Source organism: Penicillium chermesinum (genome assembly GCF_028974085.1).
Source record: "Penicillium chermesinum strain IBT 19713 chromosome Unknown utg000002l:1.0-5270490.0:1.0-5274688.0, whole genome shotgun sequence".
NCBI lineage: Eukaryota > Fungi > Ascomycota > Eurotiomycetes > Eurotiales > Aspergillaceae > Penicillium > Penicillium chermesinum.
In genome coordinates, this window is record NW_026695312.1 from 1,429,486 (window position 1) to 1,454,799 (window position 25,314).

At 51.7% G+C, this 25,314-nt stretch overlaps 10 protein-coding genes across 10 annotated transcripts; 9 read left to right on the forward strand and 1 right to left on the reverse strand.

The window, feature by feature from the left end:
• Positions 1-365: 365 nt before the first annotated feature.
• Positions 366-1,738, forward strand: N7468_001341 (uncharacterized protein; the record flags this gene model as incomplete). The annotated part of the gene is made up of 5 exons (XM_058470638.1): positions 366-636; positions 719-741; positions 815-980; positions 1,001-1,380; positions 1,472-1,738. The coding sequence occupies 5 exons, from the start codon at positions 366-368 to the stop codon at positions 1,736-1,738; spliced, it is 1,107 nt and encodes a 368-aa protein (XP_058333779.1).
• A 270-nt stretch (positions 1,739-2,008) lies between these two features.
• On the forward strand, positions 2,009-2,305 carry N7468_001342 (uncharacterized protein; the record flags this gene model as incomplete). The annotated part of the gene is made up of 1 exon (XM_058470639.1): positions 2,009-2,305. The coding sequence occupies one exon, from the start codon at positions 2,009-2,011 to the stop codon at positions 2,303-2,305; it is 297 nt and encodes a 98-aa protein (XP_058333780.1).
• Positions 2,306-2,751: 446 nt separating this feature from the next.
• N7468_001343 (Zn(II)2Cys6 transcription factor domain-containing protein) lies at positions 2,752-4,473 on the forward strand (the record flags this gene model as incomplete). The annotated part of the gene is made up of 2 exons (XM_058470640.1): positions 2,752-2,761; positions 2,915-4,473. 2 exons carry the CDS (start codon positions 2,752-2,754, stop codon positions 4,471-4,473), a joined length of 1,569 nt encoding a protein of 522 aa, XP_058333781.1.
• A 1,406-nt stretch (positions 4,474-5,879) lies between these two features.
• Positions 5,880-8,207, forward strand: N7468_001344 (putative nucleoside diphosphatase (Ynd1); the record flags this gene model as incomplete). The annotated part of the gene is made up of 5 exons (XM_058470641.1): positions 5,880-5,889; positions 5,947-5,981; positions 6,047-6,173; positions 6,236-7,413; positions 7,476-8,207. 5 exons carry the CDS (start codon positions 5,880-5,882, stop codon positions 8,205-8,207), a joined length of 2,082 nt encoding a protein of 693 aa, XP_058333782.1.
• Positions 8,208-8,810: 603 nt separating this feature from the next.
• lea1 (U2 snRNP complex subunit LEA1) lies at positions 8,811-9,809 on the forward strand (the record flags this gene model as incomplete). The annotated part of the gene is made up of 4 exons (XM_058470642.1): positions 8,811-8,889; positions 8,979-9,019; positions 9,098-9,358; positions 9,426-9,809. The coding sequence occupies 4 exons, from the start codon at positions 8,811-8,813 to the stop codon at positions 9,807-9,809; spliced, it is 765 nt and encodes a 254-aa protein (XP_058333783.1).
• Positions 9,810-12,679: 2,870 nt separating this feature from the next.
• Positions 12,680-14,172, forward strand: N7468_001346 (uncharacterized protein; the record flags this gene model as incomplete). Its single annotated transcript, XM_058470643.1, has 7 exons — positions 12,680-12,869; positions 12,925-12,944; positions 13,006-13,042; positions 13,103-13,173; positions 13,237-13,530; positions 13,593-13,667; positions 13,720-14,172. The coding sequence occupies 7 exons, from the start codon at positions 12,680-12,682 to the stop codon at positions 14,170-14,172; spliced, it is 1,140 nt and encodes a 379-aa protein (XP_058333784.1).
• Positions 14,173-14,697: 525 nt separating this feature from the next.
• Positions 14,698-16,416, forward strand: N7468_001347 (FAD-binding oxidoreductase; the record flags this gene model as incomplete). Its single annotated transcript, XM_058470644.1, has 5 exons — positions 14,698-14,976; positions 15,028-15,131; positions 15,193-15,538; positions 15,607-15,842; positions 15,912-16,416. 5 exons carry the CDS (start codon positions 14,698-14,700, stop codon positions 16,414-16,416), a joined length of 1,470 nt encoding a protein of 489 aa, XP_058333785.1.
• Positions 16,417-16,756: 340 nt separating this feature from the next.
• Positions 16,757-19,472, reverse strand: N7468_001348 (lysophospholipid acyltransferase family protein; the record flags this gene model as incomplete). The annotated part of the gene is made up of 5 exons (XM_058470645.1): positions 16,757-17,233; positions 17,288-17,599; positions 17,657-18,335; positions 18,386-18,641; positions 18,692-19,472. 5 exons carry the CDS (start codon positions 19,470-19,472, stop codon positions 16,757-16,759), a joined length of 2,505 nt encoding a protein of 834 aa, XP_058333786.1.
• Positions 19,473-20,838: 1,366 nt separating this feature from the next.
• Positions 20,839-23,121, forward strand: N7468_001349 (GMC family oxidoreductase; the record flags this gene model as incomplete). Its single annotated transcript, XM_058470646.1, has 6 exons — positions 20,839-21,175; positions 21,227-21,470; positions 21,528-21,990; positions 22,043-22,114; positions 22,158-22,533; positions 22,586-23,121. The coding sequence occupies 6 exons, from the start codon at positions 20,839-20,841 to the stop codon at positions 23,119-23,121; spliced, it is 2,028 nt and encodes a 675-aa protein (XP_058333787.1).
• A 350-nt stretch (positions 23,122-23,471) lies between these two features.
• On the forward strand, positions 23,472-24,634 carry N7468_001350 (pantoate--beta-alanine ligase PAN6; the record flags this gene model as incomplete). The annotated part of the gene is made up of 2 exons (XM_058470647.1): positions 23,472-23,508; positions 23,562-24,634. 2 exons carry the CDS (start codon positions 23,472-23,474, stop codon positions 24,632-24,634), a joined length of 1,110 nt encoding a protein of 369 aa, XP_058333788.1.
• Positions 24,635-25,314: the final 680 nt, after the last annotated feature.

Consider the following 25,314-nt stretch of genomic DNA (forward strand, 5'->3'; position numbering starts at 1 on the left):
GTCGGCAAATTATACCCTCCCCATAACACAACGGGGACTCCCATGGTCTAGCACAAAACGGCTCGTCGAGTCAACGCCAGAGGCGCCCAATCCCCACTTTGCAAGGGGTCTGAGCCACCCTCGTATGATTGATTAGGGGGAAAGTTTTTTTTTTGGCCGTGTAATTTACTTAGAACGGACCCTTCGAATAATCAGATCATCTTATCACCTGCGCTACCTTTTGCCGCAAAAAGGCCCAACCGCTCTCTAAAGAGGGCCCCGGGGCCTTGTTAGTCATTAGTCATTAAACCTGCCCTAGAACCGACTAGATGTTGCTTTTTATTCTCTCTTGTGCTTCCCTGGTCTGAACATTGACGGGCTTGGAGATGGCAATCATCAGAGGCCCCTTGCTGTGGCTTTCAGCATTGTTACTTTGCTCCCAGGGTGTCCGAGCAAAGACAGTGACGTACGACTTCAATGTCTCTTGGGTGAAAGCTAATCCCGACGGCCTCCATGAGCGCGATGTCGTGGGCATCAACGGCCAATGGCCCTTGCCAGTCATTGAAGTGGACAAGGGCGACCGGATTATCGTGAATATGTACAACGGCCTCAACGACACGTCTACCAGTATCCATTGGCATGGCATGTTCCAAAATGGTACAAATGAGATGGATGGCGCGTCGGGGGGTCACTCAATGTCCAATTCCGCCCGGGAGCTCCTTCACATACAATTTCACAGTGCCACAAAACGGTACCTACTGGGTGAATAAATCCGCCGTGACATTTCCTGTCGCATCTAGTGACTAACCGCTCTTCTATTTTGTTGTCTCTCTAGTATCATTGTCATACCGATAGCTGCTATCCTAATGGATACCGCCAGGCATTGATTGTCCATGACAACGATGCTTATTTTAAAGATATGTATGATGAGGAATATACGATTACCCTGAGCGACTGGTACCACAAGTTGATGAAAGATATTATGCCGAATTTTATCAATCGTGACAATCCGACGGGGCAGAGCCCATCCCCGACGCTTTCTTGTTCAATGATACCCTCCGCAGCAATTTGTCTGTGGAGCCCGGCAAAACGTACCTTCTGCGGCTCATCAACATTGGCGCATTCGTCGCCCAGTACTTCTATATCGAGGACCACACATTCCAGATTGTAGAAGTCGACGGCGTCTATGTCGATGCGACTGAAGCAAGTACCCTCTATATTGCTGTTGCGCAACGCTATTCGGTGCTCGTCACAATGAAGAATTCCACTGAGAAGAACTATCCCATTGTCACAGTTGCAGATTCTGCGCTCTTGGACACCATTCCTCCGAGCCTTCAATTGAACAATACCAACTGGCTCGAATATAACTCGTCTGCTGCCCACCCCGAGGCCGTCATGAAAGTGGCAACCGCATCCCGATCTTGTTCCATTCGATGATTTCACTCTGGTTCCGTCTGATAGGATGCCTTTGCTACCTGATCCCGACACCAAGATCGATCTGACTGTCCAGATGATGAACCTTGGTAATGGCGCTGGGTATGCGTTTTTTAACAACATCTCCTACACAAGGCCGAAGGTTCCTACACTGTACACCGTCCTATCCGCCGGAGACTTGGCGACCGACTCTACTGTCTATGGAGAATACACCCATCCCATGGTTCTCGGACACAACGATGTTGTGGAAGTTGTCTTGAACAATGGCGACAGCGGAAGGTATTTATGGAACATCCATGACCAGAAAAAGCACACAGTTCGCTGACCTGATAAGCCATCCATTTCATCTCCACGGCCATAACTTCCAGGTTATCACTCGCTTCCCCCCTTACGGTCCTCATTTCTATGATTATGCGGATGGCGATCCAGTCACATATGATCCAGACAATCATCCCGTCTTCCGGAGTTCCCCGCCAGGCGCGATACGTTGGTCCTTCCTCCACAAGGTTATTTTGTGATTAGATTCGTGGCAGATAACCCGGGAGTCTACATTTTTCACTGTCACATCGATTTCCACCTTTCCCAAGGCCTCGCAATGGTATTCATTGAAGCTCCAGACCAGATTCAAGAAAGACTTGAAGGGAAGGTTCCCGAAGATCATTTCCAGGCTTGCGAGGCGTCCGGGATGGAGTATAAGGGAAACGCAGCCGGCAACACCAAGGACTATCTTGATCTGACTGGTCAGAACAAGCAGGTTGCTTGGCTTCCGGCTGGATTTACGGCAAAGGGCATCGTCGCATTAGTGTTCTCGTGCGTATCCGCTTTCCTGGGCATGGCATTCATCTCTGTCTATGGAGCATCGGGTATCCCTGCAAAAATAAGGAGGCGGTAGAGAGTCTGGAGACCGAACAGTCAAGCGAAGCAGTTGATGGAGAGCGATAAAGCGGCATTGTTTATGTCTATACCCAAGCCTAGCCCATGTGGAAATCTATAATCACAATATCATTCCTAACTCATGGGTCCCCATCCGCCATCCGCCGGTAGAGATATGAGAGTCGGATGTTGACCGAGCTCACCGTGTCCATGCCTTTCACCGCCTAAAGACGTCCTGGTGTAGTATGCCACGCTGTGGCAAAAGAGCAAGTTTGCAGATGTGTGGTTCGTAAATGATAGTGGTTCAACCGTTTTGGCTGGATCTGATACTCAAGTTCGCTTGCGCTAACCTGAACCGGCGTAGTGTAAGGCTGACGAAGTTGTTCGCCCGTGGGGTCTAAATCTTGGAAAGTGGTTGCGCCACCGACACAGCACTTCCTATACCAGTCCGAGATCCTGAGCGGTATGGTCAGAGGTCTGCAGAGAGTTTACAGAGGTCGATCCCGTAACGGCTGCACCACGTGCCGGTGAGTCTTCACCCAATTCTCGCAATGCCGCCATGCTATTGCCTCCTGTCCCTCTTACCTTAATATGTTCCTGTATACTCACTGAACTAGAATCCGCCGAGTCAAATGTGACGAGCAGAAGCCTGCTTGCAATAAATGCACATCCACTGGTCGGAAATGCGACTATCCAGCCCCCCAGACCCCTGGGCCTGGGCCTGAGAGGGATCTTGACGTGCAGCGTAGCCTCGGCATCTCGCCGGCTAAGCAGTTTCGTCAAGTACCACAACTGGATATCCTCACCAATGAGGCTGAATCTCGGGCTCTGGAGTTCTTCCAACTTCATACAGCACATGTCTTTGGCGAGGGCATTGCCCCGTATGTGCTCCAAGCCACGGTCTACGAGCCGGTTATCAGGACCATAGCAATTTCATTAGGGTCTTTACATCGTTCGTTTATCTTGAACCAAGGATCTCTATCCACCAGTGATGATGAAGCCCGCTTCATTCTTCGTCACTACACCAAAGCGATCGGCCAATTACTTTCACTCGACCTTCACGGCTCGGCGACAAGTGACACATTCTTGATAGCTTGTGTCTTGTTCTTTTGCTTCGAGTGTCTCCAGAGTAACTACAAAGCTGCTTTCCAGCATGCCACATCGGGGCTCAAAATCATCAAGAATCACGTTGAAACAGCAAGACAGTCTTCGTCTACATATATGCCGCCCGAAACTCTTGCTTTGCTTTTCACAGTTCTTGAAAACCAGATCCTGGAGATCAAAGATGATGAGCTGCTCTCATCGGGGGTGACAATACTTGGGTGGTCCCCATTTCCCGACCCCATTGACGAACTTGGAGCCCCATCACTAGACATAGATGGGATTATGCGCTCGTTCCAAATTCTATATAATGATCTCATTGGCTTCGAAGCTATTTGCGATCGCATGCAACTCGGGTATGCCAAACCACCCGAGGAAGAGCTACCGGAGCATCTTCTGTCAGAATACTACCGGCTGGCAGCAGGGCTACATACATGGATGTCTGTCTTCGACGACTGGCTTCAGCGAGGCGGAGCTCTCAATCACGAAAAACATCCAACCGTGCTGACCCTCAGAATATGGAGATTAGCTGTCAAGATAGTTCTCGAATTAAACCGACCGATGACAGAGCTCATTTGGGACAAGCATATGGCCGATTTCGACACCATCACACTTCTCGCGGCGGAGATGTTAGGCCATCCCCTTTCGAATCCCAATCCGTGCTCTCCTAGCGTGTCTCCCGAGGAACTACAAAAAGCGTCGTCTCTACCCGTTCTCCGACCCAAACCCCCGAAGTCGATCTCTTCTGTCTTCTCCTTGTCGCTAGGAATCAACACCCCGCTCTACATAGCAGCCACCCGGTGTCGAGACTCTGTCATTCGCCACCGCGCGATCGAGCTTCTTCTCTTTGGCCGGCGGCGCGAAGGGCTCTGGGACTACTATGTCGCAGGCCGCATCGCGAAACATCTGGTGGCTATCGAAGAGTCATCGGCAGGGATTCCGGATGGGACTCCGTATATACCCTCGGACATCCCCCTCGCCGATCGAGTGAGGTCTCTTTCTGTTCAGTTTGAAAAGGAGAAAGTTGTCAAAGTTCAGTATCAACACCCGAAAGGTGTATTCACGTTCGAAGAGAACTTTCTGTAATAGAGCCATGGCGGCATGTCTTAGCAATCTTGTATGCTTCAGTTGACGAGGTAATGATCAACAAATAACTAATTTCACGGAAATCTCCCGAGTCTCTTGGCTTTAGGATCGGCACGGAGACCGATGACAGTGAAGACCGCGATAAGAGTGTGGTAGACACGTGTTACAGGATCTACGGGTCAGCTGCGGGAGGTGCCCAGGTGGTACTACTTCGAGTCCTACGAGTGCGCGATGGCATGAGCAACCTGATCGCAAGCTTGTGCAGAGCATAATTAGAGTTTATCAGTCTCGTTATCTTGCATCCTGCGGTACATCCAGATGTGGAACCTATGCAGCTGCAAGTGCACGGCAGAATCAACTGGCAGCGCCCGCCGATGTCTCCAGAGACACCATACTCGCGATCTTTGGGAGCATTGGACAACCGGACTCGGAATCTTGATCCTGAGAAAGCTCGGGGGGGGGGGGGCCGTGGAGCCCAAGGGCTCCTAGAGGAGCCGGTGCAGATCGCGATGCGCGTGGAGGGTGTCATCCTTGGACTTAGTGTGGTTTCTGAGCAGTGAGTATGAACCTATCATGCCAATCAGTTGCATCATGCTCTTGCTTACCACGAATCACGGACACGGGTGGGCAGTGGGGCCCAGCTCATTTTAGCAGTGTCGATCTTAGGAGACCTTGCCGTCGCAACCAGCGCAAAACAGGTAAGAACGGCTATGAGGGGGAGACCATGCAAGTGGGAGTCAAGAGTGTTCGGAACCATCCGTCGTCCAAGTTGTACAGTGATTCGCTACAGATTGAGATGGGCCACTCCGGTTTGATGGTTATCAGCTGTGGTTGAGGAGAAGCTGGAGTGCCAAGAAAGACTGCGCGGCCTGGCGTATCACGGTGCAATGAGGTGCGTCAACGCCCCGGGGAGCTGACGTATACTGACGCACTGTGCTGCCCCTCAGGGTCCGGCCGAGGATTCGGTGGCTTTCGAAATATACGGAGTAACATGGGGCGCATTCCGGGGTGACGAATCCTGTGTCTCAGAAATCGTCCCCTCGAAATGAAAGCCCACTGAAAGGCCAGACCCACCGAAATCCAGAAGTCGCAGGGTCGTCCTCACTGAAATGAAAATCCAATTTAAATGCGGTCGTCCTAAAGCGGCTAAAGTTTCCGTCTTGCATCCGTTTCCCGTATTGTAACTTTTCGCCGCTCGGTGGCGGACCGCCCGTGGAAAGTCTGGCCTTTTCGTCACGTTTCGTAAGGCCCTTTGCTCGCGTCCCTTATCTTCCTCTCTCCACCCTTTTTCGACTTCGACACTCGTTTCTCGCCCACCATCTTGCTTAACTTCAGGGGACTTCCCCTCTTCCACTCGCTATTCAAGGTCATGCTATACGGTTAATTGCTATTTGTCTCGAGTCCAAATGGGCAAGTGTACGATCTTCCTACCCCTTTTGCTTCGACCTTCAAATTGCTGACGCGGCTCCACAGGGCGCTATGGTGTCGTTTTAGACGCTGGTTCGTCTGTATGTTAGCCATATCTGGGGTTGCGTTATCTCTCCAACTCGCAAGCTAATTCTTAACTCTGCAGGGAACCCGCGTCCATGTCTACCGCTGGTTGCGCAATGCAGTGGCGCGCAAAAATGCCGACATACAAGAACTCAAAACCCTCCCCGAAATCAAAACCAAAGAGGAATGGGTCAAGAAGATTCGTCCTGGTGAGTGTTGCGCGCTGCGCTCAGCGTCTGCAAAGATATGTCTCTGACTCGCTATTTCTCAGGTGTCTCTTCATTCGCCGATCGACCCGAAGCTGTTGGCCCGGAACACTTAAAGGAACTTCTTGAACACGCAAAGAATATCATCCCCGCGGAAGATGCAAAGGACACTCCGATCTTCCTCCTCGCGACGGCCGGTATGCGACTGCTCGGAAACATGGAACGCCAACTGCTTCTCGACCAGGTCTGCTCCTACGCTCGCGCGAACACCGACTTCCTCCTGCCTGACTGCGGCGTTCATATCCAAGTGATTCCTGGCGTCACCGAAGGACTGTATGGATGGATCGCCACCAACTATCTGATGGGAACTTTTGACTCACCCGAAGCTCACGACCATGGCAAAGGACAGCACACCTACGGCTTCCTGGACATGGGGGGTGCATCTGCTCAAATTGCTTTTGCTCCCAACGAAACGGAAACAGCCAAGCACGCCAATGATCTCACCCTCCTACGACTTCGCAACATCGATGGATCCGTGCAGGAGCACCGAGTCTTCGTGACCTCCTGGCTGGAATTTGGCGTGCACGAGGCTCGTAGACGTTACGTGGAAGCTTTGCAGGCGGCAGCGCCCTCTCACATCCGCGAGCTACCAGATCCCTGTCTCCCCAGTGGCCTGCGCACAACATTGAATGGCCACGATCTCGGGTCAAATAGCGGCGGAACCTACTTGCTGGGTACTGGCAAATTCGATGAGTGTTTGCGACAGACTTTCCCTCTGTTGGACAAGGATGCCCCGTGTTCGGACCAGCCATGTCTTTTGCATGGGGTGCATGTCCCTGCCATCGATTTTGACGTGAATCACTTCATCGGGATCAGCGAGTATTGGCACACAACTCACGAGATTTTTGAGATGGGCTACAAGGACAAGTCATACGACTTCCACACTTACCAGGAACGGGTAAAGACTTTTTGCTCTCAGGATTGGTCTACCATTCAGAGTGGCCTTGAAACCCACCAGTGGGGCAACAAGGTGGATAGCCAAAAGGCGGCTGAGGTCTGCTTCAAAGCGTCATGGATAATTAACATGCTACATGACGGTATTGGAATCCCGCGCGTTGGCCTAGAGGAAATCTCCCACCCCGGAAATTCTGTCCATAATGGTACCAAGGAAGTCTTGTCGCATGCGAAAGAAAAGGGCTACCTTGATGCATTCCAGGCTGTGAACAAGATCGACTCCACGGAAGTCAGCTGGACACTTGGCAAGATTATCCTATATGCTTCATCACAGGTACCGGCGAAATCCAGGAAGCCCTTCCTGTGGGCTTTGGCAGCAATGTCCCTGGAGTTCCTCCGGACTTCCAATATCCAAGTGTGGAATTACTACCCGATACGGATGGCTTCCACAGCGCGCATTGGCATGATGCCCTCTTTGATGGCGACTCGCCTCGTCGCATCCCTGGATTCCTTCTTTTCCTATGCATTGTAGTGGTCATGACCTTCTTCCTGTGTGGCCGGAGCCGTCGATCACGCATTTATCATCGCATTAAGACCGGCCTGCGTCGCGGTGGACCTTCTCACCCTAACCACCCGAAGCGTCGCAAGCCCTTTGGTGGCATGATCCCGTTCCTCAACCGCAATGCGCCGTCTTACGAACGCGTCATGGAGGATGGAGCCCAAGAATTCGATCTGGGTGGCACAGACTCCGATGCCAGTGACCATGATGGCCGCCCTTCCACCTCTGATGGTGCTACACCACGTCCCCTTAATCGGGCATCTAGCTGGGGCAGCAATGGCAATACCCCCAGCCTGAAATACTCGCTTGACAATAGTTCTTCAGGGACGATCGGCTTAGGAATCAGTGGCGGCTCAGGGATTGCAATGGATAGAGCTGGGCTGGTGATTCGTACTGAAAGCCGGGACCACTTGGCTCCCATCGCTTTGGGCCCTACTACCAATGGGCGTCGCTCTCGAGCCGGCAGTCCCACACGCTCCCTCCATCAAAAATCCCCAAGCTTGAGCCCGCTTGCCGATGACTGACGCTGTTCTTCATGCATGCCTCCTGAACTGAATTATGTCCCTTGAGCCTCAGCCCCGCATCGCATTTCCCCATTGCATACCCCTGGAGTTTAGTTTGGATACGGGATCTGGCCCGTTTGCTTTTGTGTCTTCCACAGTGTAGGAAGACTTTCTTTCCGAGCATCTGCTCCTCCTCAGTAGCAATGCTGTCCTTTTTCCTGGTACTATATTCAACCCCTGTATCCTAGAGCCGCTCATTGTCTTGATGCTTTCGAGTTGATCCGGGTGATTTGAATCTCGTGGAGTTGTACCATTAGTATATTAATTGGGACCTTAATGAACATAGAATAATACATTGCTCAAATACTCCATAAGCATTCTCACTATTGACTGTACAAATCCTCCCCGCTTATATGGAAGATAGCTGTAGATACGGAGCATCACGTGGCAATAACACCGCCCGGCAGAAAGGGCCGTGGTACCAAGCTAATCTCAATTTGTGAATCTCGCGACAGCGTCTTGCTCGAATTTCGTTTCCCCTCCATCCTTCTCGCCTTTGCATCGTTCACGTGTCATATATGATATCCCCATAGTCGAACGTTTTTGATTCTCACAACCGCCACCATGCGCTTGACTGCAGAACTCATTGAGAATTCTCTTTCCTACATCAACACGCTCAAGGACCGCGAGCTTGATCTGAGAGGTGCGTTTGAACAGGATTACCTGGCCTGGAAAGGACAGACACTACACTTCGCCAAAGAGCTGCATTCATATCCGAATTGGGTCATATAGGGCGCAAGATCCCCGCGATTGAGAACTTAGGTCTCGCCAAGGTGAGTTATGCCAATGGGCTCGGCATGCGAGATTGCAGAGCTCTCTCAAGCTGGACAAGAGTCGCTGACACAAGACAGGATCAAGACACGATTGACTTCACGGATAATGACATCTCTTCCGTCGGGAACTTCCCCTACTTCCCCCGCCTGGGCACGCTGCTCCTCGCCCGCAACCGAATCAACCACATTCAACCTGCACTAGGCTCGTCATTGCCCAACTTGTCAACAATCACTCTGTTCTCAAACAATCTGGCTGAACTGGCGGACCTCGAGCCCCTCTCAACACTCACACAACTCCGACACCTTACCTTGCTTGAAAATCCCGTCACGCGAAAAGAGGTGAGTGGCTCCGATGCCCCGCCTCGCCATATCGATATGGATTGATGAAAACTAACAAAAGCTCCAGAACTACCGGTACTGGGTCATATGGCTGGTCCCATCAGTGGTGTTCCTCGACTACCAAAAAGTGAAGCAAGCCGAGCGGATCAAGGCCCGAGAACTCTTCGGAACTCGCGAAGCACCCACTGAACTTGCTGCCAAGATCATGGGCATCAAATCCGTCGTCAGTGTTGCCAGCAATGGTGCAGGTGCCGGCGAATCTAAAAGCGAGCAACCCGTCCGCCTCAAGCTGACAGCGGCTGAGAAGAAGCGGGTGCAGGAAATGATTCTGAATGCAACGAGCCTTCAGGAAGTCGCACGGCTTGAGAAGGACCTGGCAGAGGGGCGGGTACCTGCCGGGGCATTCATGGCAACAGATGATACGGATGGGGATTCGACGATGCAAATGTGAGCATGGGAACGCATCAAATCTCTTGAAGTGTTATGCCAATGCTCCATTTTCCTCTTTCTCCTGAGCTCTCTTGTTTCGATCGTCTATCATGGTCTACCCGGGAGTTTTTTTTTTTTTCTCTTTTTTTCCCCCTTTTTTCCCCCATCGTGTTCTCGCTTTTACCTAGCTTTGTGGGGGTTTGTCTTGTTTCATTCTGGGATCTTGTTCTTACGGTGCTTGTGCGGGTTCTATTTCAAGTTTCAAAGTAGCATTCTGGAGAGGTCAATACCCAAAAAGCTTTTCTGTCTTGTTGACCTACTTGTCCGATAGTACACGTAAAGTAAGACTCGTCTCTTGAATCGCCCTGCTTCTTCAATCACTCGCATCCAGAGTCATTGTTTGCTCTACCCTTAGGAGCAGAGACGTGATGAAACTCAGCCAAAGCCTTCTCCGTATCATGCCCTCGACAACGCGTTTGTGTCTAGAGAATCCGGTCCCACTGATATTGTCATACTATATGCAGGCAGCTTTATGATTTATTCATCAAACTCCAACGATGTATGGCGGCACTCTATGAGCCATTGATCACAAAGATCCAATCCATGAGAGATCCATTATGGAGTCTACGTAAAATTTCGATGCCCATTGCTACCGCAAACGTAGCCAGTGTATGTTCCAATGTTTCCGGCTGGTCATACGCCTCCATTTGCTGATAAATTGACTAAGAGATTCTCGAAAACTGAAGGCATCTGTAGCTACGGCTCGGATTGCGCTGATGCTGGCCTGTATTCCTAGCTCGAGGGAGCATGCACATCCAACGCGCCCTGCACCAGGTAAATTTCATCGCTACGCTCTGTTACGACCGACGAAACGGAATTTCGCATGAGGTGTGTACTCCTAATATGGTCGGGGGGTTAAATCCGGAGAGGTATTCATGATAAGTGCAGGATACGTACTGACACATCACTCGTTACATTGTATCAACCATGTGTACCTCGAGTCATGGTCTCAGCTATCGATTCTTTGCGCATAGCATATCTGAAAGTATAAATGGTGTCTTTGAGTCAAGCTCCAATTCCTGGTATCTAAAAACGCGACACAAGGGGCTGCACTGCAGCAGGGACCCCTGCCAGAAGTTTTGTGATTTCTCTTTTGATTTCCCTCCCTCCCCGCTCTCATTTCTGAGTCTTTTTGAAAGTTAAAGCCACCGAGTTGTTGGCTGTCGACAGAACATGCAGAATAAGAGGTTTGGTCCGATAACGGAGGTCCGTAGGGCATATAATGAGCAGCCCATTTGACGTGTTGAAGGGTCTCCCGTCCAGGGGTTTAAGTTTTAGGCTTCTATATTGTTTTGCGCTTAATTCCCACGCATATTTGAGAACTCGATGCCATAGTTCGCCTTTACCTAATGAGAAACCAGATTGTCCAGAAAGCGCAGCATGCAGTTCTTCAAGTTGTCATCGGACTTGATAGGCCGAGGTACTGCTAGTCAAAGTATACTTCCTGGCCACTGTTTCAAGTTGCTCCACGGGGTGATCCCAGGAAGAACTCCCGTTAAATGAGACTATACCATTACTCAGGATTTAGTCAAGATGGATAGCTGTCTGGCCAAACCGTCAAATTCTATGATCGTCGCAGGATCGGCGTGGGAAAAGCCTAATTCCCGCCAACTTGAAAATGGTGACCAGAGAAACAAAAGCCATACAGTCAATATTGTTCTGGATTTGTCTTTGGGTTTCTCCCCGAGACGTCAGTTCCTCTCGCACCCGAACTTTTTGGTCTTGTGTATGATCGTCGTTGGGGTAGTTTATTGACTTCATGCCTAATGCATAGAGCTTCACAGGGAAGTTCGCTCAATATTGATTATTCTGGCCTAGGCCTCGTAATTTGAGTCCCAGCCCAGCATGGTTTTGAAATGCAAAAGTTTCATTGTGAACAGTCCCCTTCTCCCCTCCTCGAGGACGCCTACAAATGGCAGGGCGGAGCTTGAAATCATGTATATCGTCATGGGCGAATAAGTAATCATTGCCTCACATAGACAGACCAATAAGAAGTATGAGGCCTGGAAAATGGTCCCGCCTATGGCTCAGGAGGATAAAAGATCCCGCTTGGCATAAACCCATTGCACCAAGGGAAAGACCGGAAGAACGGGGAGAATGGGTAAGGCGGGCCATCGTTAGCGGGCGATTAGGGTTTGCGGCAAAGGCCAGAGTGGGGATGCTGCTCGAAACGATCAAAACGGATCGCTCGATGGGAGATGGCCATGTCGATCACTACCTCATGAAGGAATTGCCCTCCTAGCGCTGTTCATTGAGTTCAGACGGTATCCTCCCGTTATATTTACGCAGTACGGAGTAGTGGGCGACTTGCATGGCCCAAATTTGGGATCCCGCGTGAAGAAAGGTGTCTTTTCGATTATGTACCCCTCCTCGCTGCCCTGGCCCTCATGATGACCCTTGAACATGTCGGGACAGTAGCAATATCAGCTTTTTCTTTCCGTGGTTGATGGCCACTCCCCCCAAGACCTCGACGAAGAAGTGGAGTTCGACGCTGTAACCGAGATTGTCGATGCGGGCCTCCTACGAATTCCCGGGAGGGCAAGATCCAAATCTTCGGGCCAGCAGGGCCGATCTTTGAGAAGTTGACCCCAGCAAACTGCCTGGACGGAGTACATTGATGGAAATCCTCCCCACATTCTCATACGCAGTAAGTTTGCGCTGAAACGATTAAACTTTATGTCTTGACATCTCGGGACCCAAGTTTTCATGGCCCCCGCCAGGCACGCTCATGCCCATTCCTATCGTTCATATACGCCGTAGAGCGCCTCTTTTACTTATTTATTCTGGCCCCTACGCCCGATGGGTCTTTGCTTTGCCGAGTAAGCCAGCGCCATGGCTACAGACGCCACTACGCCTGTTCTGCCGCCACCGGCTGGCCAGACATCCAACTTCGTCAACCCCGAATACCGCGGCCAGACCTTTGTGGTGACGAGCTGCGTGTTTCTGGCGGTGGCGGTATGCTCCCTTATTCTCCGAGTATGGACTCGAGTCTTTATAGTGCGGAGCATCTGGATAGATGACTGTGAGTCGCGCTTGACCCTGCAATGGAAGGACAGGGAACTAATTGAAATTATCAGACTTGATGATTGTTGCTCTGGTGAGAATCGCTTCACGCTTTACGTTTGCCGAAGCGCGCAGAACTAACCCAGGACTTACAGGTGCTCTCATGCGTCCTTATAGGAGTGACATTAGACAGTAAGTTGATACGCCGCCTTGGAAGGACCGCGGGCAGACAGGCAGAGCTGACCTGATAAGTGACTAATTGGGGACTGGGGGAACATATGTGGGATGTACCGATGGACCATTTCTCTCCCAACTTCGAACAGGTGGGTTTGTGTCTGGATCTATCAACGCAGGGAGCTGTTACCATTAACACTGATCTACTGTAGCGGAATCTCGCGGCGGCCGCCATCTATTGCGCTGCCACCGGCTTCACCAAGTGCTCCGTCCTTGTCTTCTATACCCGGATCTTCCCCAGTCGCAATTTCCATCGGTTGGTCTGGGCCCTCGTCACCATCGCCGCCGGTTACAGTTTTGCTAGCGTTCTCGCGAACGTCTTCAGCTGCAATCCCATCGCCATGTCCTGGGATTCACGAATCACGAAGGGGACATGCATGAACCGACCGGTCTTCTACTTTGCAAATGCGGGACTGGGGATTTTCACCGATTTCGCAACGGTGATGGTGCCCGTGTATGTTGATGTTTTGGGGCTGTCTCGGTTCTCTCGCTAACATTGTTCCCCCAGGCCGTGGTTGCGCCGGCTGCAGATGCCGCTGCGACAGAAGATCGCCGTGGGAACTATCTTAATGACGGGTTGTTCGTACGTATCGCGCCGGCCATAGATCTTGAGCTTCTCGCTAATGTGGACACAGGGTCGGCATCGTGAGCTGTATCCGTCTCTCCTCCTTGGTCCCGTTGATGAACAGCGCGGACTTGACATGTACGATCTATCCAACCCTCCGCAGAGACTCGAACTGACATGCCTTGGTATAGGGAATACTACTAATGCCTTGATGTGGTGTAACATCGAATTAAATCTGGGGATCACCGGCGGCTGTGTCACAGCCCTGCGACCATTTGTCCGACGATTTCCCAAGAATCCTAGGCTCCTCCAAGGGGGACCACTCCCCGATCGAAGTCCAAGAAATCTGGATATCCGCTTGGATCTCTTCCTCGCAGCGACCAACGAAACTATTCGGAGCTTGAACCCGAAATCGAGCACGCATCTGCAACCCGCCGGGGAGATGATAACGGCAGCGAGGACTACATTCTACCCCCGACCATGCTCAGGTCAAGGAACCAGCGGGTATTATCCGGACCCTTGAGTTCGACGTTGAGAGCTCTTCTGCAAGAAGGGCCTAACGCGTGTATATAGTTTGTATAAAAAGCAGCATCGGAACTGAATAGCATGATACCACGACAACAATACCGCTACACAATCTCCTATAGAAATCTAGCACGCCACTTCGGCAACACCCAAACTAGTCATTTCCGGCCTCGCATAGCGTTCGATTATTCCCCTCAAAGTGGATTCCCGCGGATCAGGTAAACACCAGGTGGCCATCAGGTGGCTCGCAAGGCCTTTCGGCTAGCATGCGAAGAACATGCCAATCACAATCACCTTCGGCTTTGTTCCACTCTACAACGGCGCCAAGTGGGTTTCGCTGACTGCCCACAGACCCTCTTTCTGTCCCGCTGGAGCCGGTAAAGCCACCGCGATGAGAACTGCCGAATCGAGCAATGCCCGTGAAGGAGCATTCCAAATCGAATGCTCTTCGCGTTCTGGGCGGAAATGCCTTCTTTTTTTCCCCCTCCCGTTGAACGTCATCCCTCTCTGACACCCGGCAACCATGCATCTCAGCGCTGTTGTGCCTCTGGGTTTGGCGGCGGTGGCTGCTGCTAGCTCCGGCTGCAGTGCGCTGCACAGGTCTCTTCCCAGCAGTGTATTCGCCAAGGGATCAAGCGTCTACAACTATGAGGCGCAGAACTTCTGGTCTAACACCGAGATCATGTCTCCGGCGTGTGTGTTCCGCCCGCAGTCGAGTGGCCAGTTGGCCAAGGGGCTGAAGGCGTTGGTCCATGAAGAGGCTCAGTTTGCCGTTCGTGGTGGCGGCCACATGGGCATCCGGGTAAATTCAGCTAAGCTTTCCCGGCAGAAACGTGGCTGACGAGACTTGCAGGGGTCAAATAACATCGACGGAGGCGTCCTTGTTGTGATGTCCAACTTAACCACTCTGCAACTCAACCAGGACAAGTCGCTGGTGTCGGTTGGTCCTTCCCATCGGTGAGTTTCTCTCCACGTTCCCCTCGCCGCGGCCTTACTGTATTCACTGACCTCGAAACAGGTGGAGTGATGTCTATTCGTATCTCGGCCAGTTCAACCTAACTGCTGCTGGAGGACGTCTTGGCCCGGTCGGGGTACCTGGCCTCCTGCTTGCCGGTGGTGTGAATTTCTACGGTAACCAAGTCGGCTTTTCTGCCGACACTGTGATTAACTACGAGGTGGTCCTGGCCAATGGATCGGTCATCGAGGTCAATAAGATCTCCTATCCCGATCTCTTCTGGGCCCTGAAGGGTGGCAGCAGTAATTTCGGTCTAGTAACCCGTTTCGATATGCAAACTATTCCATCTCGCAAGGTTTGGGCTGGTATCCATACCGTCGCGGCGCCGTATGTCGATCGCTTCTTACAGGTACGGAGTCCAACCCTCGATATCTTCAAATATCCAGAAACCCGTTTATGCCAATGCTAATATCGTAGGCCTCTGCAACCTTTGCGGCCAATATCTCCGACAAGAAGACGCACGTCGTGCCCGCGCTCATTGCTGGAAACAGCACCCTGGGTTCCGTCATCCTGTTCTACGACAGCGACACCATCGCCTACCCAGAGAGCCTCAAACCATTCACCGACATCCCCGCCATCAGCAGTACCGTTGGCTTCAAAACCATGTCGGAGTTCGCCGCCGAGACCGGCGAGGCCGTTACCCCTCATATCAAGTAGGTGCACCAGAACCCAAACTCCCCCAATCTGAACACCTGAACACCCACTAACAAACTCCCCCCCAGCGATGTCTTCGTTGCCGGAACAGTAACTGGTACCAACTACAATGAGCTGCTGCAGGGTATCAGCATCATCAACACGACTTTCTTCAACGAGCTCCCCAAGCTCTATGCCCAGGTCCCCGCTGCCAACATCTCCATCATCGAGCTGGACTGGCAGCCCATCGGTGCGGACTGGATCAAGGCCTCTAACGCCCGTGGCGGAAACCCCCTCGGCTTCGACGAGGCCAAGGTCTACCTCTGCTATGCGGAGGTGGTGGAGTGGATTGGATCTGCGTACGATAAGATCGTGGCTTCGTGGGTTGAGGAGACGACCTATGCGATCAACAACGCCACCCAGAAGGCTGGCCTCTACGACCCGTTCAACTACATGGGTGATGCGGCTGGGTTCCAGTCGATCTTTCCCGGGTATGGTGCTGAGAACCACCAGAAGCTGGTGTCAATTGCCCAGAAATATGACCCGACGGCCGTCTTTCAGAGCTTGATGCCTGGTGGATTCAAGGTCTACTAAGCAATAATGCAACATCCACGAAGGTAGGGAATGGTGTGAACAATAACCCGCCCAAGAGGGAGTACATATATCGAAATGTTGAACAATAGAATCGTAGCTTATGACTTTGTTTACTACCTTTGCATGATTTGTGTTGTATTTTCAAGCTTCCAAGGGTAAGGTTTTATTTTCCCCCTTTCTTCCAAAAAGCTCAAAGACTACTGTCATCATACTAGTATGATACAAATATGGGTATTGATTAGATTATGTGACGGGCATTGAAGCGCTGGTTATAGTCGGAAACAAAATGTACAAAGTTTGATCGATGTTGACGGCTACAATCGAAGCTGAGACGACCCTACTAAAGCTTTGCATCTGTTCCAATAGCTTTACGGCGCATCTGCTTCGAGGACACATCGGCCGGTGGAGGCGCGGCAGCGGTCTTGAACAGCTCTTGACCGACCACATCCGACATTTGTAGAACGCGGGAGGAGACGGTAGCACCATCACGTCGGTTTTTACTACTGGGAATTAGTATTTCCATTGCTAACAGCACCAAATGGAAGGAGGAATGAACTGACCCTTCGCGACGCGACTGCGCAATTAATTCCACAAAGTCCCATAGGCGGCCGCGATCCATCACCCGGCCCGTACTGGGGTCGCGTTCAGGACACCAATCGGGCGCAAGCCTTAAAGCTGGACCTGCGCGAGACTCCTTGTCTTTGGCGACGAGGATGATACCCTCTTCTTCGAAACGCTGGTAGGAGTTCTTGAGGGTCTCCTTGTTCACTGCCTCAAAGTATGATAGGTCACCTTGGTGGTATAGCGTTTTGCCAAGCTATTATGCGTCAGTCCCCTGCCTGCGAGCAGTCATGTTCACGGATGAACTCACAAGTTGCGCGCTGTCCTGCGCTTTCTTCATATCGACCCAGATTTCCTGCGCACCGTGAAGGGGGGGTGTGAGGCCGAGGAGCGACACGGCGCCAAGCCAGGATGCCTCAATGAAAGGCCAGATCAGGAAGCAGTAGAAATCGTAGTTTTCACGGCCACATAGGCGTTCGGCATCGCTCAGTTCAACATATTGGGGGGCGCCGGAGTTATCGCGAGTGACCTTGATAACGTCGTCTTCTTCTAAGCTGCGTAGCGTCTTCTCCATATTCGTTGCCAGGCCCTCAGGCGGAAAGATGAACTCGCCACGGAAGAGCTATTTGTCGTTGTTAGAACCAAAAAAAAATTCATGCTGAAAAGAGGTAAAACAAACCTGCGAGAGGAAGGCAACTTGGTTCCTCAAAGCAACATACGTGATCCGTTGGTGAGTAGGCCCGCCTCCTTGCTTGATCTTCGTATACATTGCTGCTGAGACCAGTGCTTCCGTGATGAATAGATGAATGAGCATGTTGCGGTAGAATGATAGCTGGAAGCGGTCAACAGCATAGTATGTGGGCTCTACCAAGCCGGGGATCTCTCCCACCAGCTTCGGTCCCAGTACCTCGAGAGCACGATCAACCACCTGCGCCGTAGGAGAGCCGTAGAAATGAGCGACTCGACCACCTTTGGCTTTCACGCGCTCGCACAGCCAATCCAAGCGACGAATCAGCTCTCCCTTCCCAACTCCACGACCGCGAAGAGTCAAGAGCACGGTTCCAACGAGCGCTGGCGGCATCATGACGGACACATCGTTGATCTCAGACAAGACACGGTAGCCCAATGTACGGAGGATTCGGCCACGTTCGGCCTGCGCCAATTTGACGTTCGGCCCAAGGCTGTCTGCCAGATTCAGTTGAGTGAGTTGCTGACCAAGGAACTCTCGTAGGCTCCATGGTTCATGGAAGCGGACGTCAACTCGTCCCAACTTGAGGGATAAAACCGAGGACGAGGAAAGGAAATCGGATAGTGTTTCTTTCTGTTTCGGCTGTCCTAGCAACTCACTGATATATGACCTAGGATACAATTAGCGGAATGAGCCACAACAGGAGTCCTGTAGACTTACTCGGTTTCAATGACTTTGTCATATTGTGTGCTCACCGGGCAGAAGATAGTATCTTGGACACGACCCGAAAGTACGCTGTCGACAATGAAGTTCAAGATACCGAACTTGGGCGAGAGCAGCTTTCCAGTTCTGGAACGGCCGCCTTCAATGAAGCATGTAAAGTTAAAGCCTTGCTGAAGAAGGGTGTCGATATAGGCTTGGACGACGGCGTGATACAGTGGGTCATTCCCAAAGCTCCGGCGGATCCACATGGCACCTGCACGTGTTAAGAGACCACTTTCCAAAAAGAATGCTTCCACGACTTACCAGCATGCTGCAAAAATGGTCCGACGAGCGGAATGTTCAGATTGTCACCTGCCACGACGACGGGGAGAGTCATATTCAAGCGATAGCAAATGAGGTGCATCGACACATAGTCCACATGGGACTTGTGGCACGGCAAAAACACGATCGACTGGTTCTTCTCGGCCGCAATCTTTGCAACCGACCTAAGACGGAGGACCTCTTCACTAGACACGTGGATGCCTTGGTGATAGGCCCGCGTAAGAAGCTGGGTCGTCATGTAGTAGGCGCCCCGGATGAAAGCTTTGCTTTCCATTTTGCAAATCATGTTGTCCATCATCGTATCCACCACCTCTCCGAGACTGCTTTCGAGCTCATGTCGGCGGCGCGCTCGTTTCTCGTCCAGGTTCTTCCCTTCTTTGATCGCCAAAAGCCCATCTTTCTCCTCCACTCCGAGCCGGGTAGACGCCAGTTCTCGAATCTTATCTTGGAGCAAGGTACTTTTCAGGATCGAAGACTTCATGCGCTCGCTAAATCCGGGATAGAAGACCGGCTGGCCGACCACATTCTCGTTGTCGTAGGCGCGCCACCCGCTGCCGGACATGTACAGGCTCACCTCGCGGAGGAACTCGAGAGGTTGTGCGCGGAAGCTGGCCATATTACTCACCAAATTCCGCTCGGTGATTGAATCATCCTGGGAGTCTGATCCGCCAGTGAAGCCGGAAGGGTGTATGGTGAGCTTGTTGCCGACGATTTCGAGGTCCGGAGCGGACTGCTCGTCGGTTATATTCGGTTTTGGGGGCATGTTCACGGAAGTCGGGAGAGCAGGAATCGAAGATAAGTTGGATCCTGGAAATCTCAAGATACTGAACGGGCCCCAACGGTCAGCTGCGGGCCGAGGCCATACTCTGAGAATCCCAACAAAATGGACGATCAACCCCGGAAAGTTTGGCTTCCTTAACGGGCGGCGAGTTTCCCCGCACCCGAGGTACAGATCACGTGAGTCAGTTAGACTTATGGAGCGGGTGGGTTACTGTGGCTGGTGTAAATAAGTCCGAAGTAAGCTTATCGCAGCTTGGAGATAGTCAAAGGCTGGTTCCTTGCATTATCGCAGTCGCAAGGGTACCACGGGCAATAGAGCCGATGAGGACCTGTGGTGGAGCCCATCGTGGCTTTGCTCTTTCTCGGTAATATCCCGGCAGAACTCAGAAGGTGTGTGTGCATACCGTGCGCTCATCGTGTGCTCCATTCTCCGAGTCCACCAATCGACGAGTTACGGAGCGATCCGAGTGTAAGGCAAAAGCAAATGTGCATGCAGTCATGGATCTAGTATATGTACCTGTATGCGCATGGTACAGGAAGGATCGCCCGAATAGTGCCCTCAATTGTCGTGACCTAGGAGACAATTCGCCTGTCGAACGAGGCTGTGCCCTCCGAGACTTTGGACCAGCGATACGACCAGCCTTATTCTTCTTTGTGGCTCTCCAACATGCCCACTTAGTCACTCGCTAGCGCGTGACTGGAAAAAGCAATTATCGACAGGCGCCCTCTCCGCTGAGACTTCAGAACCCTTGGGAACCGTGCAGGTGGGCGATCGTGCCTGCCAAGTAAGCGCGAGATCCTGACCACGGTTGAAGAAAACATGGCGAGGTTGCGTCAAGTGTTTCAGCTTGAGGCCGAGCCCCCCACCAGGAGGATAGCAGGATGATGTCAAGGGCCAGGCGGCCAGACCGACTGGGTCGATGCCTAAATAAATGCAATTGCATCGTTGGCTGATCGGGAACTAGGGCAACAGATCGGCCCAGGGTACCAACACGAATGGCTGGCGTCGATAAGGAGTCTGAAAGGGGCTTGGACGCAATAGGGTCTCTGATTGGGCGGCGATATCCAGTCGCGCAATCTAGTTTGGGTTTCGACGGCAGCCAAGCTTGGGTCTAATAAGCTGTGACCCGCTTTTGCAAAGTTCGGTTGCATGGACCCTGGCTCCTCAAATGGAGCTGTAGCGTGGTACAAACAAGCTTTCCACGGTTCGGCGTAAATTTCCTCAGGTACACCCGTTTGGCTGGCTTATGATCAGGGGTAGAAAGACCGGCCATCTTTGACATTGATCGTTTCTCGCTCCTTCGACCTGGTGTACACTTATCGCACTAGAACTCAGTCAATTTCACATCATGAAGGGCTTGCGCGTAGCCCTCGCGGTCGCTCTACCCTGCGTTGATGCGCTTGCGCCACGGACCAAGATTGCAGATTCATACGACTTTGTAATCGTCGGTGGTGGTCAAGCTGGTCTCGTTCTCGGTGCTCGTCTTTCGGAGGATACGAACAACACCGTTCTGGTTCTGGAAGCAGGTGACAATGGCGATGCTTATCGTGAGCGAATAGACACTCCTGCAGACTCTTACTTCGACTCGCTGTGGACAACGCCATTAAACTGGGATTTCTACACGGTTCCGCAGGCAAATGCGGCTAACCGTGAGATCAGATGGCCTCGTGGAAAGACGCTGGGAGGTTTGTGCCGGGTACCCTGCAAATGAGAAGCTCAAACTAAAGACAATGCAGGGAGTTCTGCTATCAACGGACTCTATCTGACACGTCCGGGTCAGATCGAGATTGACGCTTGGCAAAGCTTGCTTGGAGACATGGATGGTGCGGACAACTGGAGCTGGGATTCGCTCTATGCCGCGATGAAGAAGAGCGAAACATTTTCGGCTCCAAGTGACAAGATCGCCCAGGAGGCCCAGGTCACCTACAATTTGTCAAATCTCGGCACCGATGGCCCAATCTACGTGTCTTATCCTGGATAGTGTGTTATATCCTTTCCTATGGCATTCCAAGGCCAAGCGAACTAACTATATGGCAGCACCTTCCCCCAGGTCGGAGATTGGTCTATTTCCTTGGAGAACATTGGCATTCCTATTTCGGCGAACATGTACGATGGAGAGCCTTGGGGTGCGGAGGTCTCCATGTCGACTATCAATCCCACCAATTGGACCCGTTCATATAGCAAAACAGGCTATCTTGATCCTCTTCCCGACAATGGCAACTATGATGTCCTGGCAGATGCCATGGTCATGCGTCTGATCTTCGACAGCTCTTCGCCTTCCGACAACCTTACTGCAGAGTCCGTTGAATATACAACCGACAACGGGACTACTACCCTGAGGGTCAAGGTCAACAAAGAAGTTATCCTGGCGGCCGGTACAATTGGCAGTCCCGCCGTTCTGATGCACAGTGGCGTTGGGCCAAAAGATGTCTTGTCGGACGCTGGTGTAGATCTTGTGTCTGAACTACCGGGTGTTGGCCAACATCTGCAGGACCATTACGTGAGTCCCATTTGCACTGACGTCTATGGTCCAGATTGCTAACTTTTTGAAGAGCGCCACCGTGATGTGGGCTACGGATGTCGATACCGCTGGTTCTATCTGGTACCGAAATGGTAGCGACAAGGTAAGCATCCCCCCAAACGCCCGGGAGTACGTTTCTCTAATAGGGCCAGGACAACAAACTATATCTGTCATACATCGATTCGGCAATCGCTTATGTGAATGCTACTACTTTCTACGGGTCGAATATTACCGGCATGACAGATTCCATCCTTAGTAGTATCGATAAGTATGCACCAAACACGACGTACGATGACGGTGTCATTGCTGGTTACAAAGCAATCTGCAACCTGACTGCCTCAACGATTTTCAACAGCCCTACTGGTCAAGTTGAGCTTCTGTTCATGAACAGTGATGCTAGCGGTGATATCGGTATCACTGCTGCTCTGCAGCACCCCTACAGTCACGGCCGAGTCTACATCAACTCGTCGGACCCGATGGACTATCCCGTCATTGACCCAAACTATCTGGCCAATCCAGCTGGTACGTGTCTCAACACGAACCAAATTGATAGTGCTCTGGCTGACTCTTACAGACTTTGATATTTTGCGAGAGGGTATCAAGATGGCTCGCCTCCTGGGTGGAACTGCTCCGCTCAGCAACAACTTGACGAAGGAAACGACCCCAGGCTCGGACACTCAGTCTGATGAAGATTGGAATGATTTCCTTAGCGGATTCGGCGGTACGGAATTCCATCCGTCCTCGACCTGCGCAATGTTGCCCCGCGAGCAGGGTGGCGTTGTTGATGCAAATCTGCGCGTGTACGGCCTGGCAAATGTCCGCGTTGCAGACGCCAGTGTGCCTCCGATAGCCTTGTCCACTCATCTGATGGCTTCTACCTACGGACTTGCAGAGCTTGCGAGCTCCATTATCCGGGACTTCTACACCGGTATCACTATGCCAGAGTCCTCAGCTACCTCGACTTCGTCTTCTGCATGGGCGACCGGCACCAACAAGGGAAACTCGAAGGCTGCCCCTAGCAATTCCGGCAGTACCTACATGTCCTTGCAGCCTTCGCTTTGGGTTATGGTCGCTTTGAATCTGCTTGCTCTACTGCTCTTGTCTGTCTAGTCCAGCCCAGAGGCTGGTCCTGACCGACTATACGATCTTATGCATTCATGAACTACGATACCTCGGCGTTTGTATAGAACTTCAGAAGGGCAACTGTGGCAATTGTAAGGACACAGAATTCTTGTTCTCAGTATATAGAATCAAATACATACTTGTACACTTTTCGGAGACCTCTTTGGCCTCGGGGGTCTGTGGCTTTGATTATGTAAGGGACCCTCGGGAATTCGTCTTGTCACGGTGATCATTTGTACCGAGTAAAAAGTGACATGAGCCCGATATAAAGCAAAGCAAAAAAAAGAGAAAAAAAATAAAGGAGCAAGCGGAAACCAGGTCTGGCACCAGCTTCCATCATGTCCCGCTGGGTAAAGGGAGTCCGCACCTTTTCCTGTGTGTCTTGCTCCAATCGCCCCAGCTTACAAGCACGCTAATCATGTGTCCAGCAGCTGCATCGTCTCTGCTTGCCGGAGCTACCACAGCCTCACAGTCGGCTCGTCAACCTTCCTCCTTCCAAGTTTTCCGTGATGTCCCTCCACTGCGCCAACTACGCCGGTCGCTGCTGCAAAATGACCGCACTGTGGGCTTCGTGCCGACCATGGGTGCCCTCCACGAAGGCCATCTTTCCCTGATCCGAGAAGCCGCCCGCGAGAACACCGACATTTTCGTCAGTATATACGTCAACCCCACCCGATTCGGAGTCAACGAGGACCTGTCCAGCTACCCCCGCACCTGGGACAGCGATGTGGCCCAATTGGAGAAACTCAATGAGGAACTTGCCAGCAACCCCGGAGCTGGCGCCGGGCGCATCACCGCCATCTTTGCTCCCACATCTAAAGTGATGTACCCGACTTTGCCCCCCTCCTCTGAGATCGACGGCCACGGCTCCTTCGTTACGATTACCCCCTTATCCACAAAGTTAGAAGGTAGCGCTCGGCCGGTCTTCTTCCGCGGCGTGGCAACCGTCTGCATGAAGCTCTTCAATGCCACTACCCCGGACCGTGTTTACTTCGGACAGAAGGATGTACAACAAACCGTCATTATCAAGCGTCTAGTGCAGGATTTCCTCATTGGAACTGAAGTGCGCATTGTAGAGACCTCGCGCGGAACAGATGGGCTCGCTCTCAGCTCTCGAAACGTCTACCTCGGCGAGCGTAGACGAGCAGTGGGCTTGACCATATACAAAGCTCTGAAGGCCGCCGAAGAAGCATACCTAGCGGGCAAAGTCTCCCGTGCGGATATCCTGGGGGTCGCGAAAAAGGTCACAGAGCGTGTGCTCGCTGAGCAGCAAGCACTTGCGCCGTCAGAAAGAGCTTTGTTCGAGGTTGACTATGTATCCCTGGCAGACCCGAGCACTCTTGACGAGCTGGACCTCGTCGATCCAACTCATGGTGCAGTTCTTAGCGCTGCTCTTAAGATGGCACCTTTAGAGGAGACTAAGCCCGGTGAGGACTGTGGCCTGGGCGATGGAAAAGTTCCTGTGAGACTGATCGATAACTTGATACTACGTCCGAGCTAGAATATTCCGAATTTTACGCTTGAGTATGTTAGTCTCATAGATCAAAGTGTTTGATTCTAATAACGAATGATGGAGGTTTGACGACTCCTGTTACGACCCTTCCGTCGATACCGTCGATACCCTTCATAGCGATTGCTAGGAACTGCCAATCAAATGGTGCATTAGAATATAATCGGCTCAGGGAAGTAGAGGCTAACAGATACTCGGTATCATTTGGCAATGGTGTCCAGCGGTTCTATTTTGTTCCCCGGCCGCTTATGCTGAGTATACCCGGCACCCTCGATCCGTGGATCGAGGAGACACAGCGCGACTTAAGATCAAATTTTGTCTGAATATTTGACTTCAGAAGGGGCCCTTCTTCTACTCTTGTCTCTTCACGTTCGAGTTTCTCTGAAGGTGTTAATATCCTCGAATTGGCATCAGGCTCTACTTTACATACAAACTTATCATTGTCTGCTTATCAGAGTCCCGCTAGCGTATTTTCCAAAAATATCCCCATCTCAGAAGACTAAATCCTTACCGTCAAAGAATTTGATCTCCATGGAGGAGATCGAGCCTTTTATAAGGGGATCTAGACAGAGAATAGATCCGGGGATGTCTAAATTCTCGACTACGACCTATCTGGTCAGAAGAATCTCCACTACATTCATTGCAGGAAACTATTGATCCTGAGACACTGC